Source organism: Oncorhynchus mykiss, chromosome 20 (assembly GCF_013265735.2).
Source record: "Oncorhynchus mykiss isolate Arlee chromosome 20, USDA_OmykA_1.1, whole genome shotgun sequence".
In the NCBI taxonomy this organism is placed as follows: Eukaryota; Metazoa; Chordata; class Actinopteri; order Salmoniformes; family Salmonidae; genus Oncorhynchus; species Oncorhynchus mykiss.
In genome coordinates this window covers 5,008,336-5,030,433 of record NC_048584.1, presented here as the reverse complement: position 1 = coordinate 5,030,433, position 22,098 = coordinate 5,008,336, and the positions used below count along the sequence as shown (strand labels likewise).

Sequence of the window (22,098 nt, the reverse complement as noted above, 5' to 3'; positions counted from 1 at the left end):
GTGTGGGGAAAGAGGAAAAGAGGGGGTGGAAAGGGAGAGGAAAAAGGAGAAAGAGATACTGTTAATTAAAGAAAGAGAGAGACAGGTAAAGAAGGGCGTGTGGGGAAAGAGGAAAAGAGGGGGTTGGAAAGGGAGAAGAAAAAGGAGAAAGAGATACTGTTAGTAAGTGTGCGGCAGGCAGTGCTGTAAAGTGGAAAGGGGAAGGCTGCAGAAAAGTGTGGGCTGGGTTAGACTGCTAGCTACTTAAAAGGAGCTGGCTGTGGCGGCTCAGCACTGGAGGAACAGACAGTGGCAGTAGGAGCAGAGAAGCAGGAGGGAGACTGGGATGAGAGAAAACCAGGGAAGGTGTTCCTCTACTCTCCTCTCACTGCAACAAGTTCATTTTTAGGCAGCTTCTCCTCCCTCCTCCTCCACTTTATTTTCTTGACTTTACTATCCTCTGATTGGAGAGACTACTCTAGGGCCAGAATGGCCAGAATGCTTTGGGCAGCGGTGGTGCTGGTACTGCCACTCTTGGGACTCTGTCAATTTGTCCTGCCACCCGAGTGGGTGCCAAAGGACTACCCTGCCACAGAGGTCGGGGCTGATAGCTTTGTCACTGCCTACAATACCACCGCCGAGCTTGTCACCTACCAAAACCAAGAGGCCAGCTGGACATACCAGACCAACATTACGGCCCACAACTCCAACAAAAAGGTAGGACTCCTCCCCCCGGCCCCTCTTCCCCACTCCGCACACAGCACACAGAGGTGTTTTTAATGAAAGGTTGATAGTTGTTGGATTAGTTAGTCGTTAGCCTCTTCAGTCCAGTGCGAACCATTATGTACCAGTTAGAGTTGTGGGTAGCACTTTACTGTAGCCCTCTTATGCATGCATTCATAAAGGCTTTGTGAATGTTGCACAGCTGTTATAAAGGCTTTATGAATGTTGCACAGCTGTCATAAAGGCTTTGAATGTTGCACAACTGTTATAAAGGCTTTATGAATGTTGCACAGCTGTTATAAAGGCTTTATGAATGTTGCACAGCTGTTATAAGGGCTTTGTGAATGTTGCACAGCAGTTATAAAGGCTTTATGAATGTTGCACAGCTGTCATAAAGGCTTTGTGAATGTTGCACAGCTGTTATAAAGGATTTATGAATGTTGCACAGCTGTTATAAAGGCTTTGTGAATGTTGCACAGTTGTAATAAAGGCTTTGAATGTTGCACAGCTGTTATAAAGGCTTTGTGATAGTTGCACAGCTGTTATAAAGGCTTTATGAATGTTGCACAGCTGTTATAAAGTCTTTGTGAATGTTGCACAGCTGTTATAAAGGCTTTGTGAATGTTGTACAGCTGTTATAAAGGCTTTGTGAATGTTGCACAGCTGTTATTAAGGCTTTATGAATGTTTCACAGCTGTTATAAAGGCTTTATGAATGTTGCACAGCTGTTATAAAGGCTTTATGAATGTCGCACAGCTGTTATAAAGGCTTTATGAATGTCGCACAGCTGTTATAAAGGCTTTATGAATGCATTAACAAGGAGGTGGGTACTGTAAAGTCTTACACAGTTGTGTTTGTCAGGGCTAGACTGGTTCCTTGTATGACAACAGCACCCATAGAGGGATGTTTGTTGGGTTGAGCCCCGCATGGCTTTACAACCAACCCTATTCATCCTCATCCAAAATGATATGCTCAGTTCCTCCCATTTCTGCCAACTCAGCTTGTATGTTTTCGGAAATCATCAAAAGAACCCACACACATGTGGTTTGAGCGTCTCCGAGTCTTGAATGAAGCCCGAGGGGTGTGGGGTGTGTGTGGAGAGGGTAGAATGAGGGCTGTTGTTTTGTTAGATGCCTATAAGTTCAAATGCCTGATTATTTTCCAAGCATTGTACTGGTATTTCAGGAAAATGCAATTTCACAGGTTGATGCATAACATGGACTTCCTAGTACAAACAATAAAAGACGCTGTGGTGCGGTTTAAATGGGACTTTTCAGAGTGGAGTAATGAGACATTTGCATGCTAGTGCCGCCTGCTTCTCGTTTACTGCTCCTCCCGTCTCACCATATGCTATCAGGAGACATTTGCATAACCGAATGGGCTGGGGAACAGTGTTAGCTAGAGACTGTGAAAAATTAGAAAAAGTAAAGCCATCCAGGCAGTTGGGAAGGATCAATGAAACTGCGGAGGTGTGAGGCAGTAATCTGTCGCTCTGAGAGAGAAACAAACACACACACATAGACACACACATGCACAAACACGCATGCATGCAAGTGCACACACACACACATGCACAAACACGCATGTGCGCACATACACACACACACACGCGCGCGCGCGCACCAGGCATCGAGCGTCTCTGCCAGTTATGAATGCCTTTATTCCCCACACATCAGATATTGGATCAAAGGGAATCAGGGGTGTTGGTGTTCTATAAGATCTGGCAGGGTAGCCTTCCTGGTCTCTCTCCGAGTCTCCTCCCCGCAGGCTGGGACAATGAATTAGCATGACCCCCCATCACGCCAGAGAAAGGCCTATTGACTGGTGGGGATGTACTGTAAAGTTAACACCAACATTCCATTCAACTTGGGCTGGGCCTGGGATTCCTACGTCACTGAGTTAACCTTTGTCTCAGTCCTGTCGTAGTGGATTAGGCGAAAATAGCAAAAATGTGCTGTTAAACTGTACCATGGTAAAGCATGGTAAGCAATTGAATTAGACTAGATGTATTCCCCTTGCACCTCTATGTGTACACACACACACACACACACACACACACACAAACACCTATGATAACCTTGCAGTCAAGTTATTTAATCTCAGTTCAAATGAGCTCAGGCCGAGGATCAAACAGCAGTCAGGTCAGTCCGGGGGGGTTAATATCAAGTAGGCTCTAAAAAAATGCAATGCTCAAAGAGTACCACTGGTTGTGGGCCTCAGTTACTTTGAAATGCGGATGGAATATCAACTATCCAAAAAGTACATGAAACGTGTGCACCCAGGGCTGTCGAAGCAGGTCCAAATCCATGGAGTTGTGCTTTCAAAACTTAACTTTCATAGAGCACAACTGAATGAAGCATTCGTTCTCCTCAGAAAATCTGAAATAATATGAAGCGAAGACGCACAGTACTTTATTTAGCCAAACACTGACAGTACCATTTGAATTTGACAGAGATTCCTAGTTTTTCAGAATTCCAACGTTCTAATTGGATAGGAACATTTGACTAACTCGTTGTAGGATATCTTTCCCTCCCCATTCCCCTTTTTACAAATTAACTTTCTCTTGGTGAGCTTTACAAGAGTGAACCTTGGGCCCTTTGGTTAATGACATTATACCTTACAGTCAGGGCCTCTGAATTACAGTCAATCTTTCATAAGTGAGTGAACACATTCAACAGCCTATGAGAGAGAGAAAGGGGGAGAGGGAGAAATATACAGAGAAAGAGCGAGAGAGAGGGGGGTAGTCAACAACTTTTCACCTTATCTTTATTATCCTATTGAAAAAGAGAGAAGAGTTCAATCTGATGATATAATTGAGTGTGTGTGGCAGCAAAACCAAGTTTAAGAGAGGGAGAGAGGTCAGAGTTAATGCCTCAACACTGGTACCAGTTTTCCGTGCAGCCCACTGTTAATCAGTGGCGGTACAGACACAGTCTCTGGTCCTCAATGAAAACATCACGTAACAGAAGCTACTGTCTTGTCCACCCTGACAGGATGCCTATGTCCTGGGCTGTGACAGACAGCCCCAGTGTCCTCCTGACAGTGACTCTATGCTTCTGTGGTTAAGATACAAATAACACAACTAGTGGACTGGAGGTCCTGTTGGAGAATCTTCAACCACTAATGCAGTGGACGTAGACAGAGTGCACCGAACATTCACTGTAGGAAATCACAAACAAGAAAGGCGGCTGAGGAACTAGTAGGTTTTCAATAAGAGTTTTTAACAGCGCGGCAAAAACAACAGTACCCAAATGGGTTAAATGAACATTTATGGAGAGTGCACAAAAGTACACAAAGGGACCGTTTACAATGGACCAGTCTACCCAGTCTAGGATCAAACACCCAGGAGGAAAAGGAGTTGCTTTGTGTGTTCCCCAAACATGATACTACAGTATAGGGAAACCCAAAACGACTGTAGCTTGTGGCATATTCACACTGGGTCCACATCTGTAGCACACATGGGTGTGTGACTGTGTGTCATCCTGAGGTTATCATTCTCCCTGTTGGCCGTGTGTCATCTGTCTTTTGTTATCATACAGTACACCTTGTGTCGCCGGTGAGGCGTTCACTCTACTGTAAAAACACTCTTCACCGATAACAAAGCAACACCATCTAATCTGTTTGTAATAGTCTAGTTCTTGGCAGGTAAAACACGTAAACTGTCAGAAGCAGTCACTAAGGTGAACTGAGGCGGTTTGGCTGAAGCCTCTCAACCCTTTGGGCGTAATTGTATTCCGCTTCAGTCAGTGTCATAATGGACAGGATAACATGGTGTGTGTGTGATGCGTTGAGTGGCCCTGTCTTCCAGCATCCCTCATGTATCAGCATTATCATACAGCACAGCACAATGTTGAATTGACTGTATTCTACTCTAAAGTGGCCTTCCAGTACGATGTCAAGAACAGGTCTCACGTCTCATATTATGAGTTTATCTACTGCCTACGTAGTAAGACCAAGAGAGCAGTATAATGTCTGTGTGTTGTCCTTGAACTGAGTGATTCTGCCGCTTTCCTAGTTAAGTAGTCGTCTACACTCCTTAATGAGATGCATAAGGAACTTTTTGATCCGGCCGGCCAGGGTTCTCTAGTCTTTGTACTCCCACTCAACCCCTGAGCTCTGACTGTTGTCACAAAGAGGGCCTTCTGGCCCACAGCTAACTGTCATGATCCCCATGAATATTCAATATGCTGTGAGCCTTTGCTTGGGATTTAGTGCAATGCAATCAGTCTTACGACACTAGACCAGAAGTAGGGAATAAGACAAATACAGTAGGAACATTATTGTGTGAGTGGCCATGATATAGAAAGGGAGACTGTACAGTTAGTGGATTCCTTGTTTCTGGGAAGTAGTTTTGTAATGGCTATTCGTAGTTTTCTGAACAGAATATACAGCGTCATCAATTTCCCAAATGATTGGATGTCAATGGTACCTGTGCGTTCTACTTCCGACTTGGACCGTGACTACTCAAGATACAGGATGCTGTGACGTGAGGGCCGTTGGGCTGCTACACTATAGTAACCCCATCACCTGTCTGTGGTTACAGGTGGAATCTGATGGGTTAAAGCAGGCCTTCACAGAAGCCTGGGGGAAGAAGGCCAAAGAAACCTTCTCTGATATGCTGGTGGCCACCTTTAATGATACTCTGCAGAGGCGTATCAAGAAGATCAACGTTCTGGGAGCGGCTAACTTACCTGCAGGAGAAAGACATGAGGTCAGTCTCATATTGTTGACATCTTTTTTAGAGGAGCGCTATTACAAGCTTTGAGTCAGACTCAGGATTAGATGTTGTGTATCCATGTGATAGTGAAATGTCAACATGTCTGTAGCAGATGTTATAAAACATAATGTGTTTAGTTCAGCTGTTGTAGGAGAGCATCAGCAAGGTCTGAATGGATTCAGAGAGCCATTTTGTCTTTTCACAATCTCCTTATTATTTACCCAGTACAACGTCATACTAAGCAAGATGTCTGAAATATACTCTACTGCCAAAGTGTGTCCAAAGCCAGATGAATGCTGGTCTCTTGAGCCAGGTGAGTGGGTGTCTTCGTGTAATTACAGTTATAATTGCAATATTATGCTTATTGTAAAAATAAATGAGGGAACGTTAAGGGAGGACGGAATAACAAGTTAGGAAAAGGATGAGGGCAATTACTTTGAAGAGCTCTCTGGAGGAAGTGGTTTAAGCTCTTTAGGAACATTGAAATGGCCAAGTACTGGTCATTACTACGGTGCAGAGCACGCTGACTTCATCAGTCATTCCCAATTACCTAGATGTTGGTTTAAACCCTGGTCTGTGGTTTGTGAGCTGTGCCCCCCAAAAAAACGAATGTGAACTATCATGTTGGGCAAAAAACATTAGTGATTCAGTAATACGCACACACAATCATTGTTGCACTTACTGTCAGTCGTTTCCTAATGTCATGCAGTGTAATGGATGGAAATCAAACATCAACAAAAGACTAAAAATGTTCTGACAGGCCTACTACACTGTGTACATTTTGACACCTTAATTCAGGGTTTCCTAAACTCGGTACCCTAGGTCATGGAAATGGTTTCTGTTAATGTGTTTACACTCTAAAATTAGAGTCCACTTCCCCCAGATGATCCAGGTTCCCTCATCCCAAAACAACGGCAGCCGTTGGATGACCAAACTCACTTTGTTCAGTGGCCTTCAACTTCCCTCTTTCCTCACCTTCACTTCCTGTGCCCAACCTGTAAAATATATATGTTTTTTTAGGCCACTATCTGCCTCTGTCGCATCATCATAACTTAAGGCTAATCTCTTAGCAAATGTATATTTTAGGCACCTCTCCCTCTGAGAGGAGAGCATGAAGTCATCTAAACACTTCTACACCTCATTGTTTAAGAGAAATTAAAACAACCATTGTTCTCTTTCCGTTGGCGCCGTTTGGAAATCCAGAAGTCCCCTGTGTAGGGAGTTTCTGTGTTCTGTAACTGAGGGTCTCTTTGACTTTGCCTCCACAGAGCTGACAGAGATCATGGCCAACTCACGGAGCTACAAGACACTGCTGTACGCTTGGGAGGGTTGGCACAATGCATCGGGTGTGCCACTCAAGGCAGAGTATCCAACATTTGTGGAGCTTAGCAACAAGGCCTATAAAGCTGATGGTAAAAATATCACGTTGACCTTGCATATGGTTAAACCCCACAACGGTGTCATTGTGAATGTCACTATTTCTAGCACATTTCATAGGCATTGTAAGTTTGGTCCATGGTTGTAGTGAGGGAGACAGAGGAGAGGTGGACAAGAGGTGAAAGGTCATTGTTGATAAACGTGGTTGCGCTGTCTCTCTAGGTTTTGATGACACGGGAGAATACTGGCGTTCGTGGTACGAGTCACCGACTTTCGAGAGTGACCTGGAGGCTATTTACAAACAGATACAGCCGCTTTACCAGAATCTTCACGCCTTTGTGCGCCGCAAGCTCTACAACCACTACGGCCCGAAATACATCAATCTTAAAGGACCTATCCCTGCTCATCTGCTCGGTGAGTTTACCTTTGCATTTCTTTTTTAACTTATAGCCAATGCAAAATGTTCAATCACTCATTTATCAGCTGTCAATTTATCAGCTGTCAACTTAATCTCACTCCGTCAAAGCTTAACATTAGCTTTAGGTAGGGCCCTGAGTTTTTCCTGACCACTTAGCCCTGACCTGGGCCGTGTTTATAGACGTTACTATCAGACACATAATGTAGGTTAGAACAGGCCCTGAGGTTTCCTGGTCAAGTCACGTAGTCAGGAAACATCAGATGCTAGCTATAGCCCATTGCTCACAGTGTTTGTGAATAGTGAGGCTCTGCCAGTAGATTTATTAAGCCTCTGGCTAATGCTAGGTGCGTGTGCTTCATTTCTTCAGGAAACATGTGGGCACAAACCTGGAACAACATCTATGGCATGATGATCCCCTTCTCCAACAAACCCAATGTGGACGTGACAGATGAAATGATGGCCCAAGTAAGCTGGTGAAATTGGAGAAATGGTTATCAGCTCAGTTTACATGTAGATCACTGGGTGGGAAATAGTTGAAAGTTAAGAAATGGCAATATATCCAAAAACAATATCTAAAACTCACTCTGTGTTTGGTAAAAATAAAATCCCAAACTCTTGTCTAGCCTAGTTGAAATCATTTGTACCAACTCAAAATTCATCCACTGAAAGTCTGTTAAGCTTGGCTGTATATACCTGAAATACAATGATTTCCTCCTCCTAGAACTGGAATGCTACTCATATGTTCCGGGTGGCTGAGGAGTTCTTCACCTCCCTGGGCCTCATCAAAATGCCCCAAGAGTTCTGGGACAAGTCTATGTTGGAGAAGCCAGAAGGTCGGGAGGTGGTGTGCCACGCATCTGCCTGGGACTTCTACAATAGAAAGGACTTCAGGTGAGCAAGTGGAAATGGGGTTATGGAACTCCGGAGTCGAGAAAAGAGAGGCTTCAGTTACCCGATGCTATGAAAATGAAATGTCTTCATATGTGATGTTTCCTCACATTCAGGATCAAACAGTGCACCACAGTCAACATGCAGCAGCTTTTCACAGTGCACCACGAGATGGGCCATGTTGAATACTACTTGCAGTACAAGGAACTGCCTTATAGCTTCCGCCGCGGGGCTAACCCAGGTTTCCATGAGGCAATTGGTGATGTCATGTCCCTCTCTGTGTCCACGCCTAAGCATCTGGCCAGCATCGGCCTATTGCCCAATGTGACCAATGACAACGGTACGCAAAAATATATCTATGGTACACTGTTATAAAACAATTCGATTTTTGGTGGTTAGTAAGTTAGTAGGTACAGTGTTGCCAAGTAAGTAAGTAAGAAAGTAAGTGAGTAAGTAGTATGAAAGTAGCAGCTTAAGTAAGAAAGTAAGTTAGTACGTAAGTTAGTAAGTAGTTATTTAGTTACAGTGCCTTGCGAAAGTATTCGGCCCACTTGAACTTTGCGACCTTTTGCCACATTTCAGGCTTCAAACATAAAGATATAAAACTGTATTTTTTGGTGAAGAATCAACAACAAGTGGGACACAATCATGAAGTGGAACGACATTTATTGGATATTTCAAACTTTTTTAACAAATCAAAAACTGAAAAATTGGGCGTGCAAAATTATTCAGCCCCTTTACTTTCAGTGCAGCAAACTCTCTCCAGAAGTTCAGTGAGGATCTCTGAATGATCCAATGTTGACCTAAATGACTAATGATGATAAATACAATCCACCTGTGTGTAATCAAGTCTCCGTATAAATGCACCTGCACTGTGATAGTCTCAGAGGTCCGTTAAAAGCGCAGAGAGCATCATGAAGAACAAGGAACACACCAGGCAGGTCCGAGATACTGTTGTGAAGAAGTTTAAAGCCGGATTTGGATACAAAAAGATTTCCCAAGCTTTAAACATCCCAAGGAGCACTGTGCAAGCGATAATATTGAAATGGAAGGAGTATCAGACCACTGCAAATCTACCAAGACCTGGCCGTCCCTCTAAACTTTCAGCTCATACAAGGAGAAGACTGATCAGAGATGCAGCCAAGAGGAGATTTGTCTTCCAACAAGACAATGATCCAAAACATAAAGCAAAATCTACAATGGAATGGTTCAAAAATATACATATCCAGGTGTTAGAATGGCCAAGTCAAAGTCCAGACCTGAATCCAATCGAGAATCTTTGGAAATAACTGAAAACTGCTGTTCACAAATGCTCTCCATCCAACCTCACTGAGCTCGAGCTGTTTTGCAAGGAGGAATGGGAAAACATTTCAGTCTCTCGATGTGCAAAACTGATAGAGACATACCCCAAGCGACTTACAGCTGTAATCGCAGCAAAAGGTGGCGCTACAAAGTATTAACTTAAGGGGGCTGAATAATTTTGCACGCCCAATTTTTCAGTTTTTGATTTGTTAAAAAAGTTTGAAATATCCAATAAATGTCGTTCCACTTCATGATTGTGTCTCACTTGTTGTTGATTCTTCACAAAAAAATACAGTTTTATATCTTTATGTTTGAAGCCTGAAATGTGGCAAAAGGTCGCAGAGTTCAAGGGGGCCGAATACTTTCGCAAGGCGCACTGTAGTTACCGACTTGCTTGCTTACTTACTTAGTGAGTAAGTTACTTACTTAGTTATTGTGGTGGTTATTATTTTTGTGTGTGATTTAATTTTGCTTGTTCATTGTAGAGAGCGACATCAACTACCTGCTGAAGATGGCTCTGGAGAAGATAGCCTTTCTTCCCTTCGGCTATCTCATTGACCAGTGGAGGTGGAGTGTGTTTAGTGGGCGCACCCCCCCAGAGCGCTACAACGCAGACTGGTGGCACCTCAGGTAAAGACTTAAAATGACAAAAGTCTGTGGAGGGAAATTGTTTATATCCAAGTACATTTTATACAATGGGAATATGTTTAATTAAAGAAAAAACACATTCTCGTTTTGTCTTCCCTTGTTCACTTTTCAAGGACAAAATACCAGGGTATCTGTCCTCCCACCAAACGCACAGAGGAGCACATGGATGCTGGAGCCAAATACCACATTCCAGGAAACACCCCATACATCAGGTAGGACTATCTTTCAAACCATCTCACTTCTTTCCTCATATCCACATACAGGTATTTTTATTGGTGATCATTATGCACTTCAGGAATAAAGACCACTGAGGGAATATACATATTACAAATACGCATTCATTTAATAAAAAATCTAATCCTCAAACATTTCCAGAACATTAGATAAGATTCACATTAAGTTATAGTTTGGGTTTTTATCTAACATTAGGGTGATAGCCTCCCAAAAACATTGAAATAATGTTTTTGATAACAACGTGTTTTTTTTTTTAACCAAATAAATCTAATGTTTTAAATGAAATATCCTTGGAATGTTCTCCTAACATTCACTAAAATGCTAACTTTTAAAGAAAAGGTGAATGTTTTTTGCACCCCAAAATAAATATTGTATAATCATCTGGACAGTTTATATTTTGTGATGTCCCTACAATGATTCCATAAGACTATTCCCACAACTTAATTAAACATTTTGAGAACCTTTAAAAAACAGTCAAAACGTGTTCTGGGAGCGTTCTTACAATATCAGGCGAATGTTTTATGCAAAGAAACCAATTTTGGTTTGCTGGGATGATTGATTCAAGATGTTGTTTGGTCTCCTGCAGATACTTTGTGAGCTTCATTCTGCAGTTCCAGTTCCACAAGAAGCTATGTCAGGCAGCCAATCAGAGTGGACCCCTGCACACATGTGACATCTACCAGTCCAAGGAGGCGGGAAAGATTTTAGAGTATGTGTTCTGTTATTGCCTCTCTTAGAACATTCATTACAGCCATATAAACAATGGTGTTACCTGATCAAGTTAAGAGATGAGACACAAAATATATTTAATCTCAAACGACCCTAAGATGTAGTTCCCCCCCCCTAACTGAATCAGTCATAAAACATTGTCCCTAGACTTGCTAAAGCTAAACCATACAAAGCTACATTAGTAAATGAGGCTTAACATATTTCCCTATGTGGCCTCTGTTGAATTTGAAAGGACGGTCCTTAAATCCGGAGAATCAAAGCCCTGGACACAGGTGCTCCAGGAAGCCGTCGGAACAAACAAGATGGACGCCAGTGCCCTGATGGAATACTTTGGTCCCATCATCACATGGCTGGAGGAACAGAATGCAGCGACGAATGAGACCCTGGGTTGGCCAGACTTTAACTGGGTTCCACCCGTACCAGAGGGCTACCCCGAGGATATTGGTAAGCCAGTAAACAGGTTTAACCAAAGGAGGAGGAGGATTTTTCCATCAAATAAAACATGGAGAATTCCAAAAGTCAACCTTTAAATTTGGTGGAGCAAAATGATCATCTTTCAATGTGATTTATATGGTTATTGATGATATAACTGATGACAAGTGCACTATAATTAGCTTTTCAACATGGTTACTTTGCATTGGAAGAAGTCTGCCCCTCCTACTTTTAGCAGATGCATCAGCGTTTTTTCCCCACTTGATTGATTGATTCATTTTATTTGTCAGATAAAAAACATATATACACACAGTACAAAGATTCAAACAGGAAAATATCAAATTCAGTTTATACGATTGTAGGACAAATGAAGGAAAATCTTAATCTATAACCTTTTGTTTTGTTAGATTTTTTAGTTATTTAACTATTTATTCTAATTCATTTATTTGTGTATTCGTTTTGTTTCTTCTTTTTTTTTATTCCATTTTCATTTTCTGACTAAGAACGGTATTACAAACTCTCTATACCATCTATCTATAATTCTAATATGAACCCTTCGTTGTTGGTGATTCATCTATTTTTGTTGTTGATTGATTCCACTTACATGTTGATGAAATTGTAGGCAGTGCAGTTATTATTGTGATTGTTGTAATAGTTATTATCAATGAACATGATAACAATAATAATTGTGTTACTGGTGGTGGGTATTGTTTCCATTGTTTTGGACATTACATTTAGAACTCTCATTGTTGCAAACTAAATTGAAACCTTGTGCTGAAAATCAATAAAACGATTCTTCAAACAAATTCACTTCTCTCTTAAATCATGCATGGATGTCACTGGAAGATGAACTTTTATACAAATCCAAGCTATACCCTCAGATCTTAAGTTAGAAACAGGCCACAGTCACATAGCCATGTAGCTTAAATGTACCTGTACCTTTCTCTTAACCTAGACAAGATTGCAGATGAGGTGCAGGCTAAGAAGTTCCTGGAAGAGTACAACAGCACTTCTGAGGGGGTCTGGAATGCCTACACTGAAGCATCATGGGCCTACAACACTGACATCAATGAGGAGAACAAGCAGAACATGGTAAGAGTTGGGTCTGGTGTCTTAATGGAGCATCGCCCTCGCTCATACTGTACACATTGGCAATTGGCTTTCACACAACTAACCCACAGCTCAAAAACTGCTCTTAGTATTGATGAACCAGGGTTTGGAGGAGCTACAGGATGAGCAGGCTTTTGTTCCAGCCCAGCATTAACACACTAGATTCTATTGCACATCCTGCAGCTTTTCTGGCCCATTTCTTGCACTTGGACAAATCAATGGACCGTTGTGACGAGTGAGTGTATTCTGTCTCCAGCTGCAAAAGAACTTGGAGATGTCTATCCACACACTGACCTATGGAAAAGAGGCCCGCAAATATGACACCACAGACTTTCAGGATGGTTCTGTGAAGCGTATCCTGAAGAAACTCAGTGACATCGAAAGAGCAGGACTTCCCGACGAGGAACTGAAAGAGGTAAGAATGGGTTGTGTGCTCTTATTGACCCAATACCTTCGAAATGATCCCCTGTTCATTGACAAACATCACACAGTACATCAACCTCAATCCTTAATGAAATGATGCTACAGCTGTTTAACAGGTACGTAGGACTATAACATGTTTTTAGGTCAGTCACAAGTTCTTATGCCGTTGATTTGCTTTTTTATTAGTACAACATTCTGCTGGCGAACATGGAGACCAAGTACAGTGTGGCTCAGGTGTGCCGAGCTAATGGGACTTGCCATCCACTGGACCCAGGTAAGATCCCACAATACACTTGCTGAAACCCAGGACACTAAAACACTTACCTAATTAAAAAGTCCATCTATTGTCCATTTTTCTAACTGGTTTGTATTATTAGTCCATGTGATATTTGTTTTACATCCAAGATATGTATATAGTATATATAGTATATATATATATATAGTATATATAGTATATATAGTAATACATTTATATGACAACTTATCTAGATAACATTTGGCAAAAGAGGTGGCAACTAACTCTGCAAAATCAAACAAATATGAAACTTCAAAGAGGTTTGTCTCAGTTTTTTAACTGTGGTCATGTGGTCAAGATACACAAACTTTTTTAATTGGTTGGTCTGGGTCTTGTTTTTTTTTCTCTCACATTTTTGGGTCTTGATCTCATCATGGCCTTTATACACTTGTTCTGGGTCTCAAACGGTTGGGTTGGTTTGAGTCTCGAGAGTTCTGGTCTTGACTCTTTCTCTGGTTTGTGTCTTGTTTCAGACCTCCAGCAGATTATGGCTGTGTCCAGAGACTATAATGAGCTGTTATTTGCCTGGCAGGGCTGGAGAAACGCCTCTGGCAGAGAACTGCGACAGGACTACAAGAGATATGTTCAACTGGCCAACAAAGCTGCCACTCTTAATGGTAAGGTCTTCAAAATAACAGACCCAAAGACATTTCTACAGAGGCTGGCAGTTGGTAGGTTTTCTAATTGGTTCAGGAAGGGTTTCATGTACTAATATGAAAAAATAAGCAATAGGGAGCAGCCCTGTCAGGCTCCGCAATCTACTTATGTTCTATTCTGGCACTGAATTCTCCTTCCCTCTAATGCTGTCTGTTCATAGGACACTCTGACAACGGGGCATTCTGGCGCTCCCTGTACGAGACCCCCACCTTCGAAGAGGACCTGGAGCATCTGTGGAAGGAGCTGGAGCCCCTCTATCTCAACGTGCATGCCTACGTACGCAGGTCTCTCTACAAAAAGTATGGGGGCAAACACATCAACGTGAGAGGGCCCATCCCTGCCCATCTTCTAGGTGAGACCAAGAGTCAGAATCCCGCATGAATTCCAGCACTAAGGCCAAAACTCTTGTTATGTATGACCATTGCACATTGATATTCTGCTGTTGTTTTGTGGATGTTCCTTGAGCATGACATTGATTGTGACAGGTCCAACAAGCTAGGGATTGCGCTGGCTCTGAATCTAAATCCCACTGTTTTTAGCTCTGTCAGGGTTGCAAGGCTGAAAGATAGCTAATACCTTTAACATTTGTTTAGTTGTATAAAACAGCACAACCATGTTTCTCTTGACCTATCAGGTAACATGTGGGCGCAGACCTGGTCTGGCATCATGGACTTGGCCATTCCCTACCCCGATGCCACACAAGTAGACGCAACACCAGCCATGATAGCCAAGGTAACAAATTTGACCACTACCAGTTTTTCTGTTTAACGGTGGGATATTATTGCGTTTCCATGTGACCTGACCAGGTAAACCTTATTGGCTTTCCTCAACTTTCTCCACAGGGCTGGAATGCCACCAGGATGTTCCAAGAGTCAGACAACTTCTTCACTTCTCTGGGGCTGCTGCCCATGCCTCCAGAGTTCTGGGCCAAGTCCATGCTGGAGAAACCCAAGGATGGACGCAATGTGGTGTGTCATGCCTCTGCCTGGGACTTCTACAACCGCAAAGACTTCCGGTAATTTGGAGGGATGTAGAGTCTGTAGCTTTCTTAGTGCAGTAAAACATCAGAAACTTTGCAAAGAGCTTTGGAACTTTTGGTGTATGCTGTTGGGACTCACATGTAAAGGATTGCAGGTTCGAGTTTCACTTGAGGTACCCCCACCCGTTGTCGTTGTATTCTGACCCGTTCAACTTTCAAGATGTGTTTGCGTTCCCCATGAAAAACAAAGATGACTGCCCTTTTTGTCCATTAAAATGATGAGTTCATATGCTTCATTTCCAGGATCAAACAGTGCACCGTGATAACCATGGATGACCTCATCACCGTTCACCATGAGATGGGTCATGTGCAGTACTTCCTGCAGTACAAGGACCAGCCCATCTCCTTCCGTGAAGGCGCCAATCCAGGCTTCCACGAGGCCATCGGTGATGTGCTGGCCCTGTCTGTCGCGACTCCCAAGCATCTAAAGGAGATTGGTTTATTGGATGTGGTGGAGGACAACGCCGGTGAGCTCTGACTTATGAATCATTTGGACTCTGCCCTGCTTTTTTCCCTGTCATAAATATAAGGAAAATAAAGAAGCATTTTTTTGCAAGATACATTTTCAATTCACTACTAAGACCTTCTTCGAACCGGAAAAAAATGGTTATGTGACGACAGCATAGCTGCAGACAGAGCATCAACAAAATATCAGATTTTAAAGCAGTCTGTGTTGGCAAACAAAAATTAACTAGCTATACGCTGTGATTGCACTGTGAATGTGCTATGCCACTCTAAACGTGAATGTGTCTGTTCATTTCCATAGAGAGTACGATCAATTACCTCATGAGCATCGCCCTGGACAAAATAGCCTTCCTGCCCTTCGGCTACCTGATGGACCAGTGGAGGTGGAAAGTGTTTGACGGACGCATCTCTGAGGAGGAGTACAACAAGGAATGGTGGAATATGAGGTAAAGACCAGTACTTTTAGTGAAAAACCTCCATCCTCCATATCTCATCTATCTAAAAGAAAGACTGAATTGTTTCTTTGTACTGTGTCTGTCCCTTCCAGAATGAAGTACCAGGGATTGTGTCCACCTGTGGCCCGCACTGAGCAGGACTTTGACCCAGGCGCAAAGTTCCACATCCCTGCTAATGTGCCCTATGTCAGGTACGGTGTCTGCCATGGTGTCTGCCACATGTATTACTGGAGATGAAAGGAGATGAAATCAGTGGTGCAATGCACATGGTGAAAACAATAGTGAGCCAAATGGTCAACGTTAAGTTACCTAACTTCAATTTGGATCACTTCTCTTTCTTGCCCATAAAACACAAGTAGGCCTACTTTGCATTAAGTGACATTCGTTCATAAAACAGATTGGTTTTGCATGTGAGATGCAGTGGGAACGTCATGTGACTGTGTGTCTGCTTATCAGGTACTTTGTGAGCTTCATCATCCAGTTCCAGTTCCACCAGGCTCTGTGTAACGCCGCCGGGCATATTGGCCCTCTCCACGATTGTGATATCTACCGCTCCAAAGAGGCAGGGAAACTTCTAGGGTCAGTACTGTGCACCCGCAAAACAAGTAGCTTTCTATCACCGTGATGACAGCACTGTCAATATTGGAATGTGATAAATGATGTTGTTTTGAAGTTACCGTTCAGGTATGTAGAATTGTTGTCTGAAACGTATTTGTGAGACTATAGCGAAAGAGGCAGCCGTTCTGATAGACTCTTGGACTTGTTTTATCTGTTGTATCCATTCCGTGTGTTTTGCAGTGACGTGATGAAAGTGGGTTTCAGTAAGCCCTGGCCTGAAACGATGGCCATGATCACTGGAAAGTCCATCATGTCTGCCAAGCCACTGGTGGAGTACTTCAAACCTCTCACTGACTGGCTGGAAGCAGAGAACAACAAGAACAATGAGGTCAGAGGCTGGCCTGAATACGACTGGAAACCACCAAGTAAGTCTGATAGCTGGCTTTAAACGCTATCTTCAACTACAATTCAACTTCCTTCATTGAGGGAAATTGCACTTAATTACAACATTATGGGTCAGGATTCAGACTCCCGCGCATAACTGATGTTTTGTCATGTCTGAGGTGTAACTGCGTTGGAGCTGTCAAAATCGGTCAGCCGATGTTCTTGTGATCATTTGCACAAAGCCACACCCGTCCCACTCGCATTAGAAGTTCAGAACGAGAAAGTGTAGTCTACATAAAAATAATGATGCTCAAATTGAAACTCATTTAAAAAACAAAATAATTAGGAATTCTATCAGCCTAATCGAGGTGTAGATTGTGCTTGTGGATTTGACAGCTCTAATGTAGTTTCACCTTGGACACAGACAAAACAACCGCTATCAATCAATCAAATGCATTGACATCAGCAGATGTCACAAAGTGCTTATACAGAAACCCAGCCTAAAACCCCAAAGACCAAGCAATGCAGATGTGGAAGAAGGGTGGCTCGGAAAAACTCCCTAGTAAAGCAGGAACCCAGGAAGAAACCTAGAGAGGAACCAGGCGCTGAGGGGTGGCCAGTCCTCTTCTGGCTGTGCCGGTGGCGATTAGAAGAGTACATGGCCATTAAGGCTAGATCGTTCTTCAAGATGTTCAAATGTTTATTAATGACTAGCCAGGTCAAACAATAATTACAGTGGTTATAGAGGGTTCAACTGGTCAGCACCTCAGGATTTGGCTTTTCATAACTGAGCATTCAGAGGTTGAGACAACATGTGAGGTAGAGAGAGAGAGCGGGTCGTAATAGCAGGTCTTGGATAAGGTAGGAGCTCCGGTGAACAGGTAAGGATTCTATAGCCGCAGGCAGAACAGCAGAAACTGAATCAGCAGCACGACCAGGTGGACAGCACGACAGGAACAGCCAGGAGTCGTCAGGCCAGGTAGTCTTGAGGCATGTTCCTAGGGCCTCTGGTAGGGGAGAGAGAGAGAGATGAGAGAATTAGAGGGAGCATACTTAATATCACACAGGACATCAGATAAGACAGGAGAAATACACCAGATAGGACAGACTGACCCTAGCCCCCCGGCACACAGACTATTACAGCATAGATACAGGGGAGGGGTTGAGGGACATCATGGTCACATCCGACAACACCCCCAGACATGGCCAATCAGGCAGGATATAACCCCACCCACAACTGGCCAAAACACAGACCCCATACCACCAGTGCCAGACTATACTCAATCATAGGACCTACTAAAGAGATAAGACTTAAAGGTTGAGACTGAGTGTGCGCCTCCCACATGCATCGGCAGACAATTTCATAAAATGTGAGCGCTATAGGAGATAGCCCTGCCTCCAGCTTAGAAATTCTAGGAACAATAAGGAGACCTGCATGTTTTGACCTACACGTACGTGTAGTTAGCGTACGTGTAGGTATGTACAGCAGGACCAAATCGGACAGATAAGTAGAAGCAAGTTCATGTAATGTTTTGTAGGTTAGCAGTAAAACCTTGAAATCAGCCCTTGCCTTAACAGGAAGCCAGTGTAGAGAGGCGAGCACTGGAGTAATATGATTGAATTTGGGGGATCTAGTCAACATTCTAACAGATGTACTTAGCATTACCATTATCCCGGTAGCCAGAGAATAGAGCATTGCAGTAGGCTTATCTTGAAGTGACAAAAGCATGGATTAGCTTTTCTGCATATTTAAAAAAAAAAAAGTTAGAGTTTTGCAATGTTACAAAGATGGAAAAAAGCTGCTCTTGAAATATTTTTTATATTTTCGTACAACTGATTTCGTACAAATCCTTGGGTAGGTGGAGGGAGTCTGGAATGGCATCTAGGAATGCTATGCGGGTGTTGACTAGTGCAGATCTGATAGAATCTACCCCTAAAGCTCAATATTGACATTACAGATGTAGGATCTTCATTTGAGCCTTTTTGCTACAGAAGGAAAAGAATCCTGCAGCAACAGGAAATGTGAATTATTATGTGAATTATAATGAATAGATATATATACATACCGCACCAGTCAACAGTTTGGACACACCTACTCATTCAGGGGTCATTCTTTATTTTTATGATTTTCTACATTGTAGAATGATATTGAAGACATCAAAACTATGAAATATCACCTCCTGTATGGAATCATGTAGTAACCAAAAAAGTGTTAAACAAATCAAAATATATTTTAGATCCTTCAAAGTAGCCACCCTTTGTCTTGATGACAGCTTTGCACACTCTTGGCATTTTCTCTACCAGCTTCACCTGTAATGCTATTCCAACAGTCTTGAAGGAGTTCCCACATATGCTGAACACTTGTTGGCTGCTTTTCCTTCACTCTGCGGTCCAACTCTTCCCAAACCATCTCAATTAGGTCGACATCGGGTGATTGTTGAGGCCAGGTCATCTGATGCAGCACCATCACTGTCCTTCTTGGTCAAATAGCCTTTACACAGCCTGGAGGTGTGTTAGGTCATTGTCCTGTTGGAAAACAAATGGTAGTCCCACTAAGCACAAACCAGATGGGAAGGCGTATCGCTGCAGAATGCTGTGGTAGCCATGCTTGTTAAGTGTAAATAAATCACAGACAGTGTCACCAGCAAAGCACTCCCACACCATCACACCACCTCCTCCATGCTTCACAGTGGGAACCACACCTGCGGAGATCATCCATTCCCCTGCACATCTCACAAAGACAGATTTTCACCAGTCTAATGTCCATTGCTTGTGTTTCTTGGCCCAAGAAATTCTCTTTCTCTTATTGGTGTCCTTTAGTAGTGGTTTCCTTCAAGCAATTCGACCATAAATGCCTGATTCACGTAGTCTCCTCTAACAGTTGATGTTGAGATGTGTCTCCTACTTGAACTCTGTAAAGCATTTATTTGGTCTGCAATCTAAGATGCAGTTAACTCGAATGAACTTATCCTCTGCAGCAGAGGTAACTCCGGGTCTTCCTTTCCTGTGGCGGTCCTCATGAGAGCCAGTTTCATCATAGCACTTGATGGTTTTTGTGACTGCACTTGAAGAAACTTTCAAAAGTTATTGACATTTTCCTGATTTACTGACCTTCATGTCTTATAGTAATTATGGTCTGTCATTTCTCTTTGTTTATTTGAGCTGTGCTTGCCATATTATGGACTTGGTCTTTTACCTAATAGGGCTATCTTCTGTATGCCACCCTTACCTTGTCACAACACAGCTGATTGGCTCAAACACATTAAGAAGGAAATAAATTCCTCAAATGAACTTTTGAGAAGGCACACCTGTTAATTGAAATGCATTCCAGGTGACTACCTCATGAAGCTGGTTGAGAGAATGCCAAGAGTGTGCAAAGCTGTCAAAGCAAAGGGTGGCTACTTTGAAGAATCTCAAAAATCCAATATATTTTGATTTGTTTAACACTTTTTTTGTTACTGCATGATTCCATATGTGTTATATCGTAGCTTTGATGTCTTCACTATTTTCTACATCTAAAAATAAAGAAAAACCCTTGAATGCGTAGGTGTCCAAACTTTTGACTGGCACAGTATGTTTTTTTCCCAATGCATCAGAGCTACCAAAATTCCAATATCAACTTGAAACCAATGCCTTTGCAGAGAAACAACTGTTGTCAGAGCTTAAGCATTGATTTTAGGGGTTTGAGGCGCCTAGCAATTGAAATCAATCCCTCCAATCCATCATGTACTGATGAGTTCCTGCTGAAAGGAGGAGTTTGAGATTAGATAGAGGGGAGACAGGACTCAAATGAGAGAAATCCAATAGGTGGAGAGAACATTGGAGAGCAATACACTGGGATGTGGAAAAGGCTGAGGAAGAGAACACGATAGAGGAGAAAATAGAATGGAAAAGAGGGGGAGCACAAAATTGAGAGACCCATGCTCTCAGACCCACTAACTGTACAACATTTAAATGGAGGAAAGGATACGAAAAATACTCTTTCCTTTCTAAATATGCATCAAATAAGCTGTTCTGAGTTTCGACACTAACAATCTTGAAAAGTAATGTAGGATAAGAGTGAGTCTTTTCTAGCTATAAGGCTATTGATGCGGGTATGATGCCACAACCTGATTTGCGTCACTCACCTCTGTGTGTGTTCCCAGGTGACAGCTCAGAAACGTCCCCCCCAGCCCCAGAAGAGGGTAAAGTGGACTTCCTTGGGATGAGTCTGGACGGTGCAGGAGCTGCAGCAGGCCAGTGGGTCCTACTGGTCCTGGGTCTGGTGCTTCTAGTGGCCACCATCCTCCTGGGCTACATGTACAAGAAATCAAAACGGAGAAATCTGTCCTCATCTGAGCTGGAGCTGAAGTGAGTCCACACTTACTAACCTTATTGGAAGATCTTCACCTTCACCTGGCAACAGCAATGTCATCATCAGTGTTTGTTTGCACCGTGCATCCTGATTGGTTCATTTATTATTTTGTTCTGCTTCTCGCCTAAATTTGATGTCTGTATATTTATTGTATACATTTGGAGTCAAAATTATTTTGACTATGCAAAGAACAAAGAAGCTAACAGTTTTGTAATTTATTTGTAATATTTTAAATGCTGAGCCTGGGGAACAAATGTTTCAAGTAATTGTTTGTAAAGTCTTTAATTGTGTATACATTGTTTTTGTAATATTTGATTTGATCAGTGAATACTTTGCCTTTCTAGAATAAAGAGAGAGAAATGTCAATTTGCTCTGTATTCATTGGTCAATTATGTTCTGTGTGGCAAGAATAGATGGATTAAAAACAATCAATAACATATTCATGTGTTCAATATTGCAGGTAATATATTCAAATCAAATAAGGGGTTATTTAAAAAATAATAATAATTATAGTACATCGAAAAAGCACAATATAAAATAACCACCATACACTATACATCCCCCTTCCTCCCCAGCCACTGTGTGAGTCAAATGAACCTCTGTAGCAACCACAGATGACTGGATAAAGAATCTCTTATCAGAATATCTCTGGTGTCTCAGGTGACGGCTACTGGAGTGGTCACCCAACTGTCTGGATGCATACCAATTGCATTACTTTTGACCAGGGCTCATAGGGTTCTAGGCCCGGTTTCCCAAAAGCATTTTAAGGCCAAGTTCATCGTTAGAACCTTCGTAGGTGCATCGATACATCTCCAAGCTGTTTCCATCTTTAGTAAAGTTGCACTTGAAAAGGATCGTTATCAATCAGATCAAGCGTTAACAGGCGATAGCCTATTTGCGCATAGCTGATG

General features: G+C 42.5%; 1 protein-coding gene across 1 annotated transcript; it reads left to right on the top strand.

Annotated features, from left to right (window-relative positions):
* Positions 1-258: 258 nt before the first annotated feature.
* Positions 259-21,557, top strand: LOC110498835 (angiotensin-converting enzyme). Its single transcript, XM_021575483.2, has 25 exons — positions 259-696; positions 5,246-5,413; positions 5,645-5,732; positions 6,688-6,831; positions 7,019-7,210; positions 7,582-7,679; positions 7,936-8,105; positions 8,219-8,442; positions 9,890-10,034; positions 10,166-10,264; positions 10,873-10,995; positions 11,248-11,459; positions 12,403-12,539; positions 12,814-12,972; positions 13,167-13,254; positions 13,749-13,892; positions 14,093-14,284; positions 14,567-14,664; positions 14,775-14,947; positions 15,215-15,438; positions 15,738-15,882; positions 15,984-16,082; positions 16,348-16,470; positions 16,690-16,874; positions 20,979-21,557. Exons 1-25 carry the CDS (start codon positions 469-471, stop codon positions 21,185-21,187), a joined length of 3,867 nt encoding a protein of 1,288 aa, XP_021431158.2. The 5' UTR covers positions 259-468; the 3' UTR covers positions 21,188-21,557.
* The last annotated feature ends 541 nt before the right edge of the window (positions 21,558-22,098 follow it).